General features: G+C 44.4%; 1 protein-coding gene across 1 annotated transcript in view; it reads right to left on the reverse strand.

The window, feature by feature from the left end:
- cstf3 (cleavage stimulation factor, 3' pre-RNA, subunit 3) overlaps nt 1-18,807 on the reverse strand; it is a 253,102-nt gene that overhangs the window by 51,319 nt on the left and 182,976 nt on the right. Inside the window, exons 13-20 of the mRNA XM_072466274.1 lie at nt 5,369-5,401; nt 4,591-4,688; nt 4,381-4,447; nt 4,247-4,281; nt 4,011-4,137; nt 1,758-1,835; nt 1,464-1,626; nt 1,006-1,115 (exon numbers count right to left, since the gene is read on the reverse strand). Coding sequence (XP_072322375.1) covers nt 1,006-1,115; nt 1,464-1,626; nt 1,758-1,835; nt 4,011-4,137; nt 4,247-4,281; nt 4,381-4,447; nt 4,591-4,688; nt 5,369-5,401 — 711 coding nt within the window. The remainder of the gene's footprint in view (nt 1-1,005; nt 1,116-1,463; nt 1,627-1,757; nt 1,836-4,010; nt 4,138-4,246; nt 4,282-4,380; nt 4,448-4,590; nt 4,689-5,368; nt 5,402-18,807) is intronic.

An 18,807-nucleotide genomic window follows, 5' to 3' on the forward strand; every position in this document is an offset into this window, starting at 1 on the left:
CAATTCATGGCTTGGGTCACTGGCTGTGCGGAGTCTGCACGTTCTCTCCGTGTCTGCGTGGGTTTCCTCCGGGTGCTCCGGTTTCCTCCCACAAAGTCCCGAAAGATGTGCTTGTTAGGTGAATTCGACATTCTGAATTGTAACTCTGTGTACCCGAACAGGCGCCGGAATGTGGCGACTAGGGGCTTTTCACAGTAACTTCATTGCAGTGTTAATGTAAGCCTACTTGTGACACTAATAATGAGCCATGATGTGGAGATGCCGGCATTGGACTGGGGTGAGCACAGTACAAAGTCTTACAACACCAGGTTAAAGTCCGACAGGTTTGTTTCGATGTCACTAGCTTTCGGAGCGCTGCTCCTTCCTCAGGTGAATGAAGAGGTATGTTCCAGAAACTATATATATGTTTCTGTAACTTTAACGTTATGACTACTGTTCTGTTGGACTTTAACCTGGTGTTGTAAGACTTTGTACAAATAAAGTGAGATACAGTGATCAGCGATGGTATAACAAGTTATTTTTAATTTGTGATGCACTTGATTAGCGTGTTCTAGGCTCTGGAATATTAACTGATGCCCTCAGGACTGTCTCAATTATTTTAGCCAATTCTGTAAAACATGAAATAATTTTTGAGTCAAAATTATAAATTCTCCCGTAGTTGGCATTTTAGGGTATCCAGTGGTCTTGCCATCAACACTCACATCCCAGGAATGATTAAAGGAAATTACAAAGTTCATCATGTCCTCTTTGGTTGAACTGAACAAGATGGACTGGATTCTCCACCCACCCCCACCCCCCTCAGCCGCATGTTTGTCGGCAGTGCACCGTTCACTGGCGGCGGAATTCCCTGCTCCCGCGTCTTGTCAATGGGATTTCCCATTGAAGCCACCCCACGCCGCCAGGAAACCTGCAGGTGGGGGATGCTCCCAGTGGGAAAAGAGAATTGCAATGGCTGGAACATTCCCGTCCTGGTAATTTGACAGAATTAGCCATGCAGTAGCTTACCCCCTTTTCTGCAAGCAATTTGCTCGATTGCTCCAGGTACTGGGCAGCTTCGTACCAGATGTCAGGATGATGTCCTAAAACCAGCAGACATTGTTCATAGGCAAACATAACTGCAACAAAGACACATACAATCCGTTAGAGTCTATATAAATATTCTGTAAGTTCTACAGCAGATCTTTTCTATCATCCAAATATTGGGAATGATTCTTTATTCACAGGTTCTTAAGCAAAATCTTTGTAGATTCCTACCCTCTTTGTGAAGTTAAAAAGATTTTGACATGTCCTTCGAAGTTACACCAAATGCTTTACAGATAACTTCGCACATTGATCATTGTCAACAAACATAGCAGCCAATTTGAGCACAGCAAAATCCCTCAAAAATCAGTGAAATAAATGACCTGATCGGTTTCTGGTCTATCTTTCTGCATTACAGCACTAGTCCTGTTAAGTAATCTCACCTCGTTTGGTGATTAGTGTTTGGTCTTCTGTGCGAAGTGGGTTACTTTTTTCCCATTGGATATACTTCTTCCACATGTCTACCTGTTGTGCTTCCTGTGGGCTGTTCTGTGGTGGGACTGATGGTGCATTACGATCCAGACCTTTCATAACAGTCTCGTATTCCTGTAACAAAGGCACTAAAGTTTCTGAATCCATTTCTTTGTGAGTTTAAAAATAAAACAGACTCTTGACTTTTAAAACGTCTCTAGTTGCAGCAACGTAGACTCAAGTATTGTGAAGGAAGATGGGACTACCTTTGCCACTCGTCGCGCGTTCATGTAATCTCTGCTACGATCTTCAATCATTTTCTTAGCAAGGTGAACATTGATGCTCTGTGGAGGAACAGATCACAACTCTGCAACTAACAGTTTTCTTTCATCAACATATGTATTTCCATATATAAAGTTGAAACTCAGTGTCATACAGAACATTTAGTCATCAAAATTACAAGCTGAATGATTAGTTCTGTAAAAAGCTGCTTATTTCATAAGAGACCATTAATGTAGAGTCTGATCCAATGATTCCTTTATTAGGACAATGTTCATTAATTAAATGTGCTCAATACACCGTTCTCATTTTGAAATGCCATGCACTCGTGGAATACAATCCATAGTCTGTGGAATTCCTACAGTGCAGAAGCAGCCATCGAATCTGCACTGACCCGTGGAAAGAACCCTACCTAGACCTATTCCCCCGCCCTATTCCTGTAACCCCACCTAACCTGCACACCTTTGGACACCAAGGGTCAATTTAGCATGACCAATCCACCTAACCTGCACATCTTTGAACTGTGGGAGGAAACCCACGCAGACACGGGGAGAACGTTCAAACTCCACATAGACAGTCGCCCAAGGCTGGTATCTAACTCGGGTCCCTGGCGCTGTGAGGCAGCAGTGCCAACCACTGTGCCACCGTGCCATCATATCAGTTACTCTTCACTTCAATCTTTTCCGTATCACGACAGAAGCAAAATATTTCAAAAGTCACTTCAGTTTGTTCTGAAAATCTGTGTAATGTTAGCGTTTAGCACTGGAGACTTGCAACAGTTTCCAGATGGAATCCGCATATTCCAACTGTCAATTTCTCAGACTCTTTTCGCACATTATGGAGAAACAGGCCTCGCAATCAGACACTACAATCATGGTTTCTAATGAGAGCAGAAGTTCTTGGATAACTGAATAAATGCTAGTTGGCTTTTGAAGGCACTCTAACAACATGATGACTCATTGTATTGTGACACTAAAAGGAAAACTATAATGGATTATGGAAAATGCGTGCAAAATGTATAGAGGTTGAAGTTACTCCCTAACATCAATTTTACGAAATGAGAGGAAGTTCCCATGTTTACTGTTTTATAGTTGTTCATCCATTCAAAACAGAGGTTGTCAAAATAGTGAGGGAAATTTTATCCAAATCTATTAACATTCTTTAATAAAATCACAGACTAACTTAAACCTCAATGATGTATTCTTGTATTGCTGAAAAAGAACTATACAAAAAAAATGCATTTGTTGACAGAAGCATGGAGTTGATTCCCAAAACACTTCTGACACCTTTACAGTGTTAGGTGCCTCTTAGCTCTGTCAGTACAGCACCTAACTCCAATACAGGAAACTAAATTTTAAATTGAAATCCATATGCATCCATTGATTATGGATGAGTTCTGGCAGGTTTCAAATGGATGGCTAAACTGGAAGAATCTGAGCTTGTTTTCTCAGAACAGAAAGAGCTAAGAGAAGATTTGATGGAGATGTTTGAAATCATGAAGGTTATAGGTAGAGTAAATAAAGAGGGACGGTTTCAATGGCTGAAGGGTTGACCGGAGGGCACATATTTCACAAGGTGATAGTTGAAAGGCCAACAGAGGACATGAATAATAACTTTTTCACACACTGAATGGTTAGGATTTGGAATGCACAGCCTGATAAGATATGTGATTAAATCGTAGCTTTCAAAAGGAAGTTGGATAAATACTTGCAGAACTTTAGGAAAGAGCAATAGAGTGCGACTAACTGTATTATTCTTTGAAAGAGCCCTTGATGGGCTGAATGGTCTCTTTCTTGGCTGTACTATGGTTCCTGAAGTTCCCCTTTTCACTCCAGGTAGAGGATGTAATTACCTTGGAGAGCTTAGCCCTGTCTCCTTTCCCCACCACCAAGTTCATCTCATGTTGGCTGAATGGTGCACCATTAATACAGTTTGTGGAAAAGTCTCCAAGAGTGTTCTGACCTGCCTTTTCAGATATCGGCAGAGTGTGTGAAACAGAAGTTGAAAATGGAGAGGCAAAGTACAACAAATAATTTCGACCAAATTTTGAGCCAGATCAGGATATAAATTGCACTGGAGAAAATGCTGTATGTTTATCAGATATTAAATTTCCTACTAATAATCAGGTTGTCCAAGAAAAACAATAACTTTAACCATTTCTTTCTGCACTATAATTGAAAATTTCAGTTAGCTGAAATCTGCTTTAACTGTGGAGTAATATTTGGCGCTAAAGTTTTTACCTCTTCATATTTATTATAATCTCGCCATAACTGCTCAATATTTATCATAGGATTGACACAGCCTCGCTGATACACCCGACGAACTGCTGTTATCCTTTGGTTCTCTGCATAGGATCCCACAGCTTCCCTATCAAAGGGACAAGTCGTTTGTAAGTATGGCAGAATTAGCACACATTTTAGATTTTTGACAAAAAAAGTAAAAGAGCCAAATGAATAAAAGAAAATCCAATACTTACACTCCTTTCAAAAAGTTAATGTAATCAACCCAAATCTGTAAAAGATTTGCAATTATTAAAATTGATGCAGTTATTTTTTCTTCAAAGAAAAAATACATTTTATAAAAGCTTCAGGAGCAAATGAAAAGAATTACTTGATAAGACATAATCTCCATGCCGATTTTATCTAAAGCAAAGTCATATGCTTGGGCCATCTTCTCTCTGGAATGTAAGCAACAAAGACATTACAGAATAATATGGAATATTCATCCTTTGATATTTTATTCTTCCAAGTATTAAAAATAAACTGAAGTGAAAGACAGCTACAGCATTTTATTAATATTTTTGAACTATTCATTCCTTACTTGTAACTAGGAAGTTTGCCTTTAGTTTCCCGCACATAGGCCAAGTAACATTTCCATAGATCAATATGCAAAACCTTCATAAGACATCGCTGAAACAACTGGAAACAAATGAAAGCAAAATATGTCACTGCAGAATAAGAAACATTTTTCAAAACGTATTTCTTCCCACTTTTTGGGGACCCTCCCTCCCCCCGTGCACTATAAATTATTCAATGACCAAAAGGAACTGTTGTCAGGTCTTCTTAAATCTGGTTCAAAGCAGTTGCATTTCAATAGAGTAAATTTGGCATGATACACTTCAGGAAAGGAGCCTGACTCCACCACAGAATGGACTGGAAAATAAGAAGCGGAGGTCTGTGCAATTGAGGTAGCATTGAACGTACAGCACAGAAACAGGCCATTCAACCCAAACAGCCCATGTGGGTGTTTATTATGCTCTACTTGAGCCGCTTCCCATTATTCCTTATCTCAATTCTATCAGCAGAATGCTCTATTCCCTTCTCTCTCATACGCTTACTAGCTTCTCCTTAAATACATCTATCCTATTTGTTTCAAACACTCCCTGCATTAGCGAGTTCCATTTACTCAACACTCCACCCTCCCCTCAAAGTGCCTTTATTTGTTTTCCCCACAGAGTTGGTCACCCTGGTGCTGGTCATCAAGACCTGTGAAAACTTTTAAAATTAAGCTAATAAATTGTAGCTCATTGACAAACTAACAATATCAAGATTCTGCCAGATTTATTGAGGTACTGGGATTAAAAATGAAACAGGTTTACCTTTTCAACTTTGTCGTAGTTTTTTGCTTTTATCTATATCAATAAATTAGAGATTCAATCATTAAGTATTATACAAGTACAGACAAACACTGTCATAAGAAGAGTAAACAGTGCCAGTACAGTTCTGGTTACATGGAAGTTTTTCAATGTTCAATTCTGACATAGAAGAAAACATTATAAAGGATATGGTCAACAGTAAACATCTATAATAATCTGTGTGACATATTCTGATTACCTTTAGTTGACAAAGATCATGAGCCATTTCTCATTAGTCATAATATAGAAAAGATTACTGCTTTATTCCCCAAAATATTTAACAACTTATAAAAATTCGAGAGAGAAAGTGAGAACGAGAACAAAGAAGTGATGGAATGAGAATGAGTGGCCAATAAGTTCGAATTTAAAGCATTTAACTTGTTTAAAGGCTCTATTGCATTTTGAAGTACAACAATTATTTACATTTATAGACATGAATGCTTAAAATAAATTTTTTGCATCAATGCTGTATTTCATTAATTAACTTATGTTCTAGTAATCATCATGAAGTTCACACCAGGTGGCAAGTACACTTCGTAACCCCACCCAATCACTGCAGTGGTCACTACTAAAATCAGCATGATTTTATCAGATGACAAGTAAAGATGGGATTTGATTCCAAGAGGATGCAAAAGAATATTGGGAATTTTAGCCACAAATCACAGGCTGGGACATGACAATATAGATCTGGAACCGATATTTACCTTGCTCCAGCTTGCAAAAGATAACATTTAATTTCATACTTTTGCTGAAATGTTAATATGCAGCTGCATTGGGTTAGAGTTCTGCAAATAAATATGGAAATAAGAAAGCAATTCTCGCCTGCGTCAAGAAACACACCTTGGCCGTTGTTGCTCACTGCACAAATTGTCCGTTTGACCTCTTCCAATGTGAAGTGAGAGAACAACAAATAATTTCCGTTAGCTCCTCCCATATCATCCAAACTTAAAAAACAAAATAGTGAACATTTCCAACATCTTTTAAAAAATAAATTTAGGGTACCCAATTCATTTTTCCAATTGAGGGGCAATTTAGTGCGGCCAATCTGCACATCTTTGGGTTGTGGGGCCGAAACCTTCCTTAAACATGGAGATCAAAATTTCACTGTGTTCCAGGTGTGTTCTCACCCAAAGTCCCATAACATTTCTTTATCCTTGGACTCCAATCCCTTTGCAATAAAGGCCAACACGCTATTTGCTTTCCTCTTAATTGATTGCTGTAATGAGTGCTAATTTTGTTTGCGTTTCTTGTACAGGTGCCTCTGAACATCAATGTTTACAAGTTTCACGCCTCTTAAAAAAATATTCTGCTTTTTTATTCTTATGATCAAAATGATTAACCTCAGACTTCCCCATACTATACTCCACCTGCCACCTTGTTGTCCACTCTCATAACCATTGAAGCTTCTTTATATCCTCTTCACAACTTGCATTCCCACATAACTTTGTATCATCAGCATACATTCCTCTCTGCTTCTTCATCCAAGTCATTAATATAGATTGTCAATAGCTGCGGTGCCAGCACGGATCCTTGCGACATTTTATTTTTCTTTATTATTTCATGGGGTGTGGCCATCACCGGCAATTTGTTGCCCATTCCTAATTGCCGTTGAACTAAGGTGTTTGCTCGGCCATTTCAGTGGGCAGTTACGAGTCAACCACCTTGCTGTGAGTCTTGAGTCACTTGTGAACCAGATGAGGTAACGATGGCATTAGTGAAGCAGAAGGATAGTCCCATCAGTTTATGCTGATTTTAAACCCATACAGGGCATAGCATTCATAGTTTTGTGTTATCCAGTATCAAAAGTTCAGTTCGTAATAAACAAAGAAAAAATGGAAGGCTGGAAGTCTGGAGGAGAAAATCCCCCATACATGAAATGCTGGAATACACAGAAGTCCATCAGGGTCAAGTATAACCTTCTATCAGAACAAGAAACAGATGGCTCAATTATTAAAAGGCTTTTAATGAGCTGAATGTAGTAAATTGCATAACAGAGTACAAAAACAGCTATCTCTGGAAGTACACAGCAAGTCTGTCTATTATGAACTAAGAATGATAGGGAATCTGCGGGTGTCTAGTGGGGGAGATAAGGATGATGGTTTGAATGCAGAACCTTTGGCAGAAAATGGTTCTGACAACACGAGCCCACAGGCTTTGGGTTGAGAAATATTTTTGAACTCATTTTGAGACTTAGAAGCCCAAATGGTTCTGCAAGTTTTTGTTTAAATTTCAGAAATCCGCCATCCGCGGTTAATTTTTCAATTTCCCAATTTTTTTTCCTCTTGTTCATTCCCACAGCCTTCCACCATTTTAGTTATTTGCAAGCTCTTTAACCATTTAAATGTATTGATGGTCATTAATAACCTCTGACCTATTGAGCAGTTTTCAAGTCACTGCTTTAACCTTCTCTCTACAATTGGAGCATGTTACATTAATCTCATTGTTTCTGTTTTATTTTCAATTGTGGCAAGGGGTTAAACATGAAAGGGAAATCTGCTTTTATTAGGGTTTTTCTTTTTATACAAAGCAAAAAAAAAACGTGAACGTACACAGAAATTATATACATCGGTTGCCATTCACTATATACATCAGGTACAATTTATATTTCTCAGCAGGTGCCTAGTTTTGGCCAGGCTTCCTGCTCCTAACTCCCCCCATTCCTCCCGATCCCCCTTCCCTTCTTGCTATCTGGCGTGTCTTCTTTGTTCGTTGGATCTTCAAACCTGGACCTGTTGATGTGGCATGGTGCTATGTATACTGTTTCGTGTTAGGTATGGTTGGGTTCTGAGCCTCTGTCGTCGTCCCCACCGCCCCCCCTCTCCCCACCTCACTCTTTCTGTTTCCGTTTGTGGTTCCTCTGTGGAACCCCCTCCCTCTGACGTATTGGCTGTTGGCTACAAACAGCTCTTGGAAGAGATTGATGAATGGCTCCCACGTTTTGTGGACGCCCTCTTGCTACCCCCGGATGGGGAATTTTATTTTCTCCATTTCGAGAAATTCCGATAGGTCGGACAGCCAGTCCTCAGCTTTGGTGCTGCTGATCGCCAGCCGAGCAGGATTCTCCGGCGGGCAATTAGGGAGGCAAGGGCGTTAGGCCCCCTCCCCATAAAAAATTCTGGCTGCCACTCTTGGGCATGGCTTCACCCTCATCACCACAACCTTGGACATCACCTCGAAGAAGGCTATCCAGAACCCGATTTGGAACATGACCAGAACATATGGGCATGGTTGGCCGGGCCTCCTTGGCACCATTCACATTTGTCCTCCACCTCCGGGAAGAACCTACTCATTCGGGTTCTGATTAAGTGAGCTGTGTGTACCACATTCAGCTGCATTAGGCTTAGCCTCACGCAAGTGGAGTTGACCCTGTGCAGTTCTTCGTTCCAGAGTCTCCACCCTATTTCAAACCCTAGGTCTTCCTCCCATTGACTCATCCAGTGGAGAGTGCCCTTCCTAGTAGTCGCCCATACAGGTCCCTGCAGTTGAAATGAAAATCACTTATTGTCACAAGTAGGCTTCAAATGAAGTTACTGTGAAAAGCCCCTAGTCGCCACATTTCCGGCGCCTGTTCGGGGAGGCTGTTACGGGATTTGAACCGTGCTGCTGGCCTGCTTTCAAAGCCAGCGATTTAGCCCTGTGCTAAACAGCCCGTTTGAAATCTGGCCTTTTTCTGTATAGACGTGGAAAGATCTCCGTATACCACCACTATTCTGCTTAGTCATATATTTATAGCGTTTTAAGAATGAAATTTGAAATTCAGCAGAAGTTTCAGGGTATGGTAGGATACTTGAAAAATTCAACTACTTTCTCCCTCAGTCCTGGAGAGAATAAGTCAAACCTCCATTTTCACTTTAAAAATAAAGATATGATGGGTGCAAATACTGCACTGGAAGCAGAGAAGGTTACTCCTCCAATTCAGATTTCCCTGAATTTTCTCGAAAGGAATGATTCGCTTTGGCATTTGGTACTTCACACCCACATGGCCACTTTCTATTTGAGAGCCCACTGGTTAGGGCAGCACGGTAGCATAGTGGTTAGCACAATTGCTTCACAGTTCCAGGGTCCCAGGTTCAATTCCCAGCTTGGGTCACTGTCTGTGCAGAGTCTGCACGTTCTCCCCGTGTGTGCGTGGGTTTCTTCCGGGTGCTCCGGTTTCCTCCCACAGTCCAAAGATGTGCAGGTTAGGTGGATTGGCCATGCTAAATTGCCCTTAGTGTCCAAAATTGCCCTTAAGTGTTGGGTGGGGTTACTGGGTTATGGGGATAGGGTGGGAGGGTGGGCTTCGGTAGGGTGCTCTTTCCAAGAGCCGGTGCAGACTCGGTGGGCCGAATGGCCTCCTTCTGCACTGTAGATTCTATGATTCTATAGTGTCCACACGAGCATATTTTCCAGCAAGATAGCAACCAGCTGTAGGATTTCCCTCCAGCCACTCTTCTTCAACAAGCCCAAGGATAGAGGTAAATTGGAATGACCCCTGCAGCTGCATTAAAAATCGGCTAAGCAAAGATCAGTGATCAACCCAACAACTTTCCCATTTCATCTAGTTTACGATCACATCAGCATACTTGACCACTGTTTGATAATTTAGCCTGTTACATTCAGACAGATTAACAAACATTTGCCAGGGTGTGCAAGATCATTAGGTCAATGGCACAGATGTAAACCCTGAGGAACAAACGAACAGGAGTAGACAATTGAATCCTTCAAGCCTGTTTTTCCCTTCAAATGAGATCATGGCTGATCTGTGACCAAATCCATATACCCGCCTATGTCCTATACCCTCCAAAATATATGGTTAACAAATTTTAACAATTGATCTCACATCAACTGTAATTTTCAGAAAAGAATTTCAAACTTATACCACCCATTGTGTGCAGTGATTCCTAATTTCACTTTTGAAAGGTTTGGCTCTAATTTTACAACTTTTGCGCCTTAGACCAACTCCAACCAGCAGAAATAGGGTAGATAGACAGAAACGTTGTCCTTAACAGATTAAAAACTTCAATCAAATCACTCCACACTCTTTTGAATCACGTTTGTGTAATTTCTCTTCATTACTTTACCTTTAGAAACTGGGTGTCAATCTGGAATTCCATGTTGCACTCCCTTCAAAGTATATCTTTCCTGAGATTTGGTGCCAGAACCATTCATAATACTCCAGCGCAGAATTTCAGTGGTTTAGCAGGCACAGATCCTGTAAAATTCAGCAAGCCTTCCCACCACCCACCATGATCTGTCAGAAATTTTAAAAAGCAAGCAGTGGGCGAGGCCTATGGTGACCTGCCTGCACTCTCCCTGATTGAGGCCCTTAAGTAGCCAATTATTGGTCATTTAAGGGGTAGCTCCCAGCCTGCCACAATTCTGAGGCCGCGAGCGGTCAAGGATGGGGAAAGGTCTGGCAGGTTAGCCTGCACAGGCCTTGGAAAGAAAGGGAGCACCTCCCTCACAGGCCCATTTTGTCAATCAGAGTTTCCCGCCTTTCCAATACTACTGCCACACCTTCACCAACCCCTCCTGTCCTGGCCATGAGATGCCCTCAGAGCTACCTTTGTTCTGGGCTGCTGGAAATACCCAGTCACAACCTCGTCCACTGAAAAAACTAACCCCCAAACCCATCACCCCTTGCCCCCACCCTCCTTTAGCAACTAACGGTGACTAGCTCTTTGAAATTCAAAATAAACAGCTGCCATCTTCAGTAGAACCCTTCAGGTGCTTTCCTCACGGTTTACTTGACTTTCTCAAGTTATAGAAACGCCGAGCTGCAGTACACAGATGGCGCCAGTGTGTGCTCACATTCAGAGGCCGAGTGACAAACCATCGTCGATGCATTTGCCGAGGCATATGAGAGAATGGCCACACAAAACTGCCCCCCAGCCCTCAAGATCCACTGTGAACCCTTGGACAATGTGGATCATTTTCCATACCTCAGGAGCTTCTTCTCGGTGCAAGCAGACATTGACGACGATTTTTAACATCGACTCCAATGCACCAGTGCAGCCTTCAGACACCTGGCGAACAGAGTATTCGAAGACCGAAACCTCAAAACCAGCACCAAGCTCAAGGTCTACAGATCAGCCACGATCTCCTCCCTCCTGTATGCATCAGAAACATGTACAATATGCAGCAGACACCTCAAACCCTTGGAGAAATATAACCAACGTAGCCTCCACCAAATCCTGCAAATATACTGGCAGGAAAGGCATACCAACATGAGCATCCTCTCCCAGGCCAATATCTCCAGTATCGTGGCACTGGTCATGCTTAACCAGCTACGATGGGCAGGCAACATGGCCCACATTCCCAGCACAAGACTCCCAAAACAAATGCTCTACTCAAGAGTTCCGCAATGGCAAGCGATCACTAGGAAGTCAGAGGAAACGCTACAAGGACACTCTGAAAGAATCTCGAAATAAATGCAACATCCCCACTGACACATGGGAATTGCTTACCTTAGAACGCACAAGCTAGGGGACGGCACGGTGGCGCAGTTGTTAGCACTGCTGCCTCATGCCGGGGTTCGACACCTGGGTCACTGTCTATGTGGAGTTTGCACATTCTCCCAGTGTCTGCATGGGTCTGGCCCCCACAACCCAAAGATGAGCAGGGTAGATGGATTGGCCAGGCTAAATTGCTCCTTAATTGGAGAAAAAAAACAAATGGGAACTCTGAATTAATTTTTTAAAACGCTCAAACTGGTGAAAAAGCATCTGCGAAGATGCTAATCGTCTCGAGCATTGTAGGGTGGAGCACACAGAGGCCAAGCGTAAACGGCGGAAGGAGAACACAGAATCCAGAGCGTCCCACCCGCCCACCTCACCAAGTACCATCTGCCAAGCCTGTGGCAGTCTGCGGATCCAGGATCGGACTTTTCAGCCACCGCAGAACCCACCTCCCCGGAGTGGATGCAAGTCACCTTCGACCCTGAGGGACTGCCCAAGAAGACTTGACTGGGGCAGCACGTGGCACAGTGGTTAGCACTGCTGCCTACAGCGGTGAGGACCCAGGTTCGAATCCCAGCCCTGGGTCACTGTCTGTGTGGAGTTTGCACATTCTCCCCGTGTCTGCTATGTTTCACCCCCACAACCCAAAGATGTGCATGTTAGGTGGATTGAACCCGCTAAATTGCCCCTTAGTTGGAAAAAAAAATAATCAGGTACTCGAAATTTAAAAAAAAAAAAGACTTCACTTTCTTGAGGTATAGGAACTCTATCAAATCTCCCAACCTAACTGAGGCATTGGGTGGAGGCTGACCTCCAACGCATTAGCACTTGCTTCTGAGCAATCGGCGAGGCGAAGGCCAGGACATCGGACCCCGCACCCATCTATAGTTCCAGCAAGTCGAACACCCCAAATATGGCCACTAAGGGACAGGACACCCGATCAATTTTCAGAATCACGGACATGGTGCTAAGGAAGGAGACCCAAAACCTCAAAACACGACCAGAACATATGCACAAGGTTGGCCGGACCCCTCTCCATTCCGACAAAAATGCACACTCATCCTCGACCTAGTCAAATGTGCCCTATACACCACTCTAAGCTCTATTAAGCCAAGCTTTGCGCATGAGGATGTGATGTTCATCCTCCTCAGGACCTCACTACACACCACATCCTCCAACACCAGCCCCAACTCCTCCCTTCACTTGGCCTTAACCAATCTTGCATCTTCAGACATAATCCTTCCATAGATACCCAAGGCACACTCCTCATTCAACCCTGCGAGGGCTGGAGGGACTGGTGGGGGGTAGTCAGGGGGTGGGTTGTGGGGTTGCAGATGGCAGGTCGTGTCAGCGCATGACTGGCACCATGTTGTACAGCGCGACCGCCGCAGGTTGTCAGCCGTGCGCATGCGAGGCCAGGCACCCAGCCATTCTCTGGCCGTTTTCAGCGCAGGAGCCAGGAGTTTCACCCGGCGCCAGTGCTAGCCACCCACTGGTCCTGGAATCGGTGAAGGTTTCACGCAGATGTTTTGGTCGTAAAAGACCACACATACTCTGCTGGGATCAGCACTTAGTTGCTGAAACAGAGAATCCAGCCCATGATTCGCACAGATCGGAGCCAAATACACCCACCTAGGACAGAGGGAGACTATCCCACCTCTGTAAACTGGTCCTGACTCTTCCCACCAAGTTCGTATAGTTAACCTTATGGAGCTGGGCATAATCACAAAGCACCTGAACCCCCAAATGTCTGGAAGGAGAACCCGCCAAGCGGCGCCATTATATCGAGCATGGTGGAGATCGGGTCCATCAAGTACTCTCTTCCAGCAGAAGATCGTCAGCATACAGGGATAACCCCTATGCTCCACAAACCGCCGCACCCCCCCCCCCCCCCCCCCCCCCCCATTATCCTCATCTGCCTATCTGAAGCCCTCAAGGCAATGGGCAAACAAGAGGGGTGGTGGTCATAAGGCATCCTGCCTCGTTCCCCTGGTCAACTGAAAATTCCCTGAGCTCACACTGTTTGTGCAGGAACTGCCCTTCGGTGCTTTATCCAACAATCGTACCCATGACACAAACTTGGGCCCTATCCCAAACTTTTCCAATACCGCAACTAATACCCCCATCCTATTCAAGCCTTCTCAGCGTCCAGCGCAACAATGACCTCCTGCTCCAACCCCTCTGACAGGAACAACATCATATTTGGCAACCGCCACACGTTAGACGACCCTTAATCAAAACCATCGATCCTCCCCAATAACCTGAGGGAGACCCTGCTCCAGCCTTAGTGCTAATGCCTTGACCAATATCTAAGTATCCACATTTAATAGAGAAATCAAGTGGTACGACCCACACTCCACCGGGTTCTATCCTTCTTTAAAAGAAGCGAAATGGATGCTTGCATCAACGTCTCAGGCAGGGAACCCCATGCTACCGAGTCCTCAAACTACTCCATCAGTAATGGTACCAGCTGTCCTGCAAACCTTTTATAAAATTCCACTTGGGACCCGTTAGGCCCCGGAGCCTTAACAGTCTGCATTCGCTCAATAGCCATCAGGACCTACTCCACATCCAAAGGCACTTCTAAGCCTTTCCGGTCTTCCTCCTCCACTTTAGGACACTCCAAGTCTTCCAAAAACTCCACCCTATCCGACCCCATCACAGGTAGCTCTGACCTATAAAAATTCTTATCGAACGCTACAAATCCCCCATTAACTTTATCTGTTGGGGACACCAATCCACCACCCGAGTTTCAAACCTGAATAATCTCTCGGGGGGGGGGGGGGGGGGGGGGGGGGGGGGGGGCGCCTGCCACCTCAACTGGCGAGCCAAGAGATGACTGGCCTTCTTCCTATATTCGTACATTATCCCCCTCGAGCACTGTAACTGGCACACATTCTTATCTAAGGAGAGTAAATCAAACGGCAAATGCCACTGCATGTGTGGAGTTTGCACACTTTCCCCGTGTCTGCGTCTTCACCCCCACAACCCAAAGATGTGCAGGTTAGGTGGACTGGCCACGCTAAATTGCCCCTTAATTGGGAAAAAAAATAATTGGGTACTCCAAATTAAAAAGAAACTGCACCTTCAGTTTCTTTCTGCTAGCCAGGAGATCTGGGGTGGGATCACTCGAATGTCCACCATCTACCTCCAAGATCTCATCTACCAACCTTTGGCCTTCATTCCTTGCCTCCCTACCTATCTGCGCCTTATGCACGATTATCTCCCCTCTCACCATTGCACAGAAACGAGGCGAAACCTCCCCATTCTTATTAAGCCGCACATACTCATTGATCGCCTTTGATATTCTTTTTTTTGTTTTAATTTAAAGTGCCCAATTCTTTTTTTTCCAATTAAGGGGCAATTTAGCGTAGCCAATTCACCTACCCGGCACATCTTTGGGCCATGGGGTCAAGACCCACGCAGACACAGAGAGAATGTGCAAACTCCACACGGACAGTGACTCAGGGCCGGGATTGAACACGGGTACTCGGCACCGTGAGGCAGCAGTGCTAACCACTGAATCACCATGCTACCCCACCCTTGATATCCTTATACAGCACCCCAGATCTGGCAACAGCCCCACAACCAAACTCCATGCCATTCACTGAATCAGTCCCGTCTCCAATACCACATCTACAAGATGTGGAGCATGATCTGATAATAACTATTGTGGAATATTCCGCTTTCTTGGCAGCAGCAACCTCCCCATCGTGAAGATGTCAATCCGTGAATATACTTTATGCACTGGAGAAAAGAAGTATTCCCTACCACCATGGTGCAGAAACTATCACAGATCCATTCCTCCCATCTCCTTCATATATGCTGTCAATTCCTTTGCTACCCCCGAAGGGGCCAACAATCTTGGTTAGACTGATCTAATTTTGGATTCAAAACACAGTTCAAATCCCCCCCACCCCCAAGATCCACTGGTGAGTGTCCAAGTCTGGTATGGCAGCCAACATCCTCTTCATAAATGCTATGTGCCCCCCTCTCCCCCAAATCCCAGGTGCTGCTATCAAAGCCCGAGTGGAACACCAGGCTCACCCAACCCTTCTGAAGCTTCATCTGGTATCTACATGCAGGTAGGTCTCCTGCAAAAGCACCATATCGGCCCTTAAATTCTTCTAATGAGAGAAAATTCTTGCTCGCTTCACTCGGCCCCCCCGAACCCTGATATTGCACATAACCAATCTAATCAGAGGACTCTCCTCCCACCCACCCTCAAGTCAGCCATTTCCACCGCAAGGGATTATTAAGTCCCGAAAGACATGCTGTTAGATGAATTGGACATTCTGAATTCTCCCTCAGTGTACCTAACTGGTGCCAGAACATGGCGACTAGGGGATTTTCACAGTAACTTCATTGCAGTGTTAATGTTAGCCTACTTGTGACAATAATAAAGATTATTATCCCTCCATCTTCCAGGCTCCTATTATCAGGGTCCATCCAAGATGGCCCCTGCCACAAGATAAGACAGAAAACCCCAGGTCAGCAATCAACCCTTCCCCATCCGCTCCCTTCCCCTATCCCGTAAATCCCCAAAATACTTCCTCTCAAACTATTATCTCTCCTCACCATCCTTTTCCCCGGACAATTCACACCTTCTAGGCTCATTGAAACCTGCCTAAACAGGTCCAACAAGCCATAGCACCTCCCTACCGTTCATTAGCTAACCTCTACCTGCTAGTGAGGTAGCTCCCCCCACCAGGCGCAAAGAGTAAAAGAACCAAAACTCCCATGCCCCTCCCTCTGCAAAGGAATCACTGAAACCCAAACCCACCAACATCCCCATGCTCCATTTTGGGCCACATATTACTCAAATTCGTACCCAAATCAGTATCCCCAAAGTCCTCCACCCCCCAAAAACACATACTCCCTCTACAAGATCATAAATTTCAATTAACCATATTTATATACAAAAAGAAAAAACAATACAACGTTCCTAAACAGTCCCGTTCCAACCACCATAAACGTCCCATTCAAACCTCCCAGTTCCGTCCAATTTCTTGTGCTTTAATGAAAGCCTCCACCTCCTCGAAAAAATGATCCCTGGAATTGTGCGTGACTCTCAGTCTCATCGGGTACACCACACTAAAACGCACACTGCACTTATACAGCGCTGACTTCACCCTGTTGAAGGCCGCATGCCTCTTTGCCAACTCTGCCGCAATATCTTGGTATATTCGAATACTGCTGCCTTCCCACCGCACCTCTCTATTCTCTTTGGCCCATTTCAGGACCCTCTCCTTTGTCCGATAGTTTGAAAGCACATTATCACCTCTCGTGGTTAATCATTCGCCTGTGGCTTCACCTGAAGTGACCGTGAACCCTGTCCAGCTCGGGGGGGGGGGGGGGGGGGGCACACACGACCAGGTCCTCCTCCCCCAACAACTTTGCGAACATTGCAACAAAGTACTCAGTCACCTTGGGCCTTCCATCCCCTCCGGCAACCTCACAATCCTGAGGTTCTGCCTCCTCGACCTTAGTCCTCAGGCCCTTGTTCTGTCCTCCACCATCAGCACCTTGGTGTCCAGTGAGGCTATCTGGTCACTGTGTTGTGACAGGATCTCCTCCAACTCCTTTAGCACCTCACCATGCTCCCACACTGTCTCGGAGGTCTTTCCCAATACCACCTTTATCGGGCCCAATGCATTCACCACCACATTTTTGATGTTCATCATCTCTCCCTTGCCTCTCAAATGTTTGCCAAATTGTCTCTCAAATTTGGCCGCCATTACCTCGGTCAGGTTATCCACAGTAATAGGTGCATCCCCACCCGACGAGCTTGGCTCCGCCATCTTTGTTCCCAACGGACTCTGCTACTGCTCAAAACCTTCTTTCCAGTATTCTTTTTTGTGATCTTTGACATCTTCTTGCAAAGAGCTATCGAATGGGATGGGTCTGTTCACAAATAACTCCTGGGAACGGAGCTAAAAGGGCCAAAAACCGAGGACTCTGGTGGGAGCTAGTTTACATGAGACTCCTTCTACCATCACTGATGTCTTCGGTCAGCCTTTTTGATTATTTTCTGTATTGGTTCATGATATTTTATCCTTATCTTATTAATTTTAGCTTCAAAGAATTACAACTCCAAGGGAGCCCAAAAGATTTAGTTTTAAGGTCAATATAACAAATATTAATTAATTTTTGGGGAGGACTTTGTGCAGAAAATCCCATAATAGTTGAGCAGGCGCTCATGTCGTAAGCATCTTCCAGCCTACAAAGACACTCCTTTGCCTTTAACTGGCCAGAGTTTATTTACACTGTTCTCCACAGGAAGTACCTGTGCAGCGATCTGAAAGGACCAGGCCAAACAAAACCCTATTTTAGTAGCTAAATAACCAACAATAATAAATAATATGTAGATTGTTTGCAAAGCTGAAGCTCTATGGTATTGATGGGATGGGGGAGAAGGGACTGCATGGATACAAGATTAGCTGGAGAGCATGGTGAGTAGTGATAAAAGGTTGCTTTTCAGACTGGAGGGAGGTATGCAGGCCCAAGGGGTTGGCATTGGGACAACTTATTTGTAATGCCTTTTAGAGATCTGAAATTGACTATACGAGGCATAATATCATGGTTCAAAGATGACATGAAACTTAGAAATGTGGTAAAGGGTGAGGAGGATAGTGAGGAACTTCAGCACATAAGCTGTGGGGTGGGTGGATTATGGCATGGATGGGAGGTGTATGTGGCTCATTTGAGAGGAATGAAGAGAGAATATAATAATAATCTTCATTCTCACAAGTAGGCATACATTAACACTGGAATAGTTACTGTGAAAAGCCCCTAGTCATCACATTCCAGCGCCTGTTTGGGTACACGGAGAATTCAGCATGTCTAAATTAGCAAACAGCATGAGCGGGATTGGGGGTCGGAGAATCGCCAGGGGCTGGCGTGAATCCCGCCCCCGCCGGTTGCCGAATTTTCCGGCACCAGATATTCGGCAGGGGTGGGAAT

This window comes from Scyliorhinus torazame, chromosome 10, assembly GCF_047496885.1.
Source record: "Scyliorhinus torazame isolate Kashiwa2021f chromosome 10, sScyTor2.1, whole genome shotgun sequence".
Lineage (NCBI taxonomy): Eukaryota > Metazoa > Chordata > Chondrichthyes > Carcharhiniformes > Scyliorhinidae > Scyliorhinus > Scyliorhinus torazame.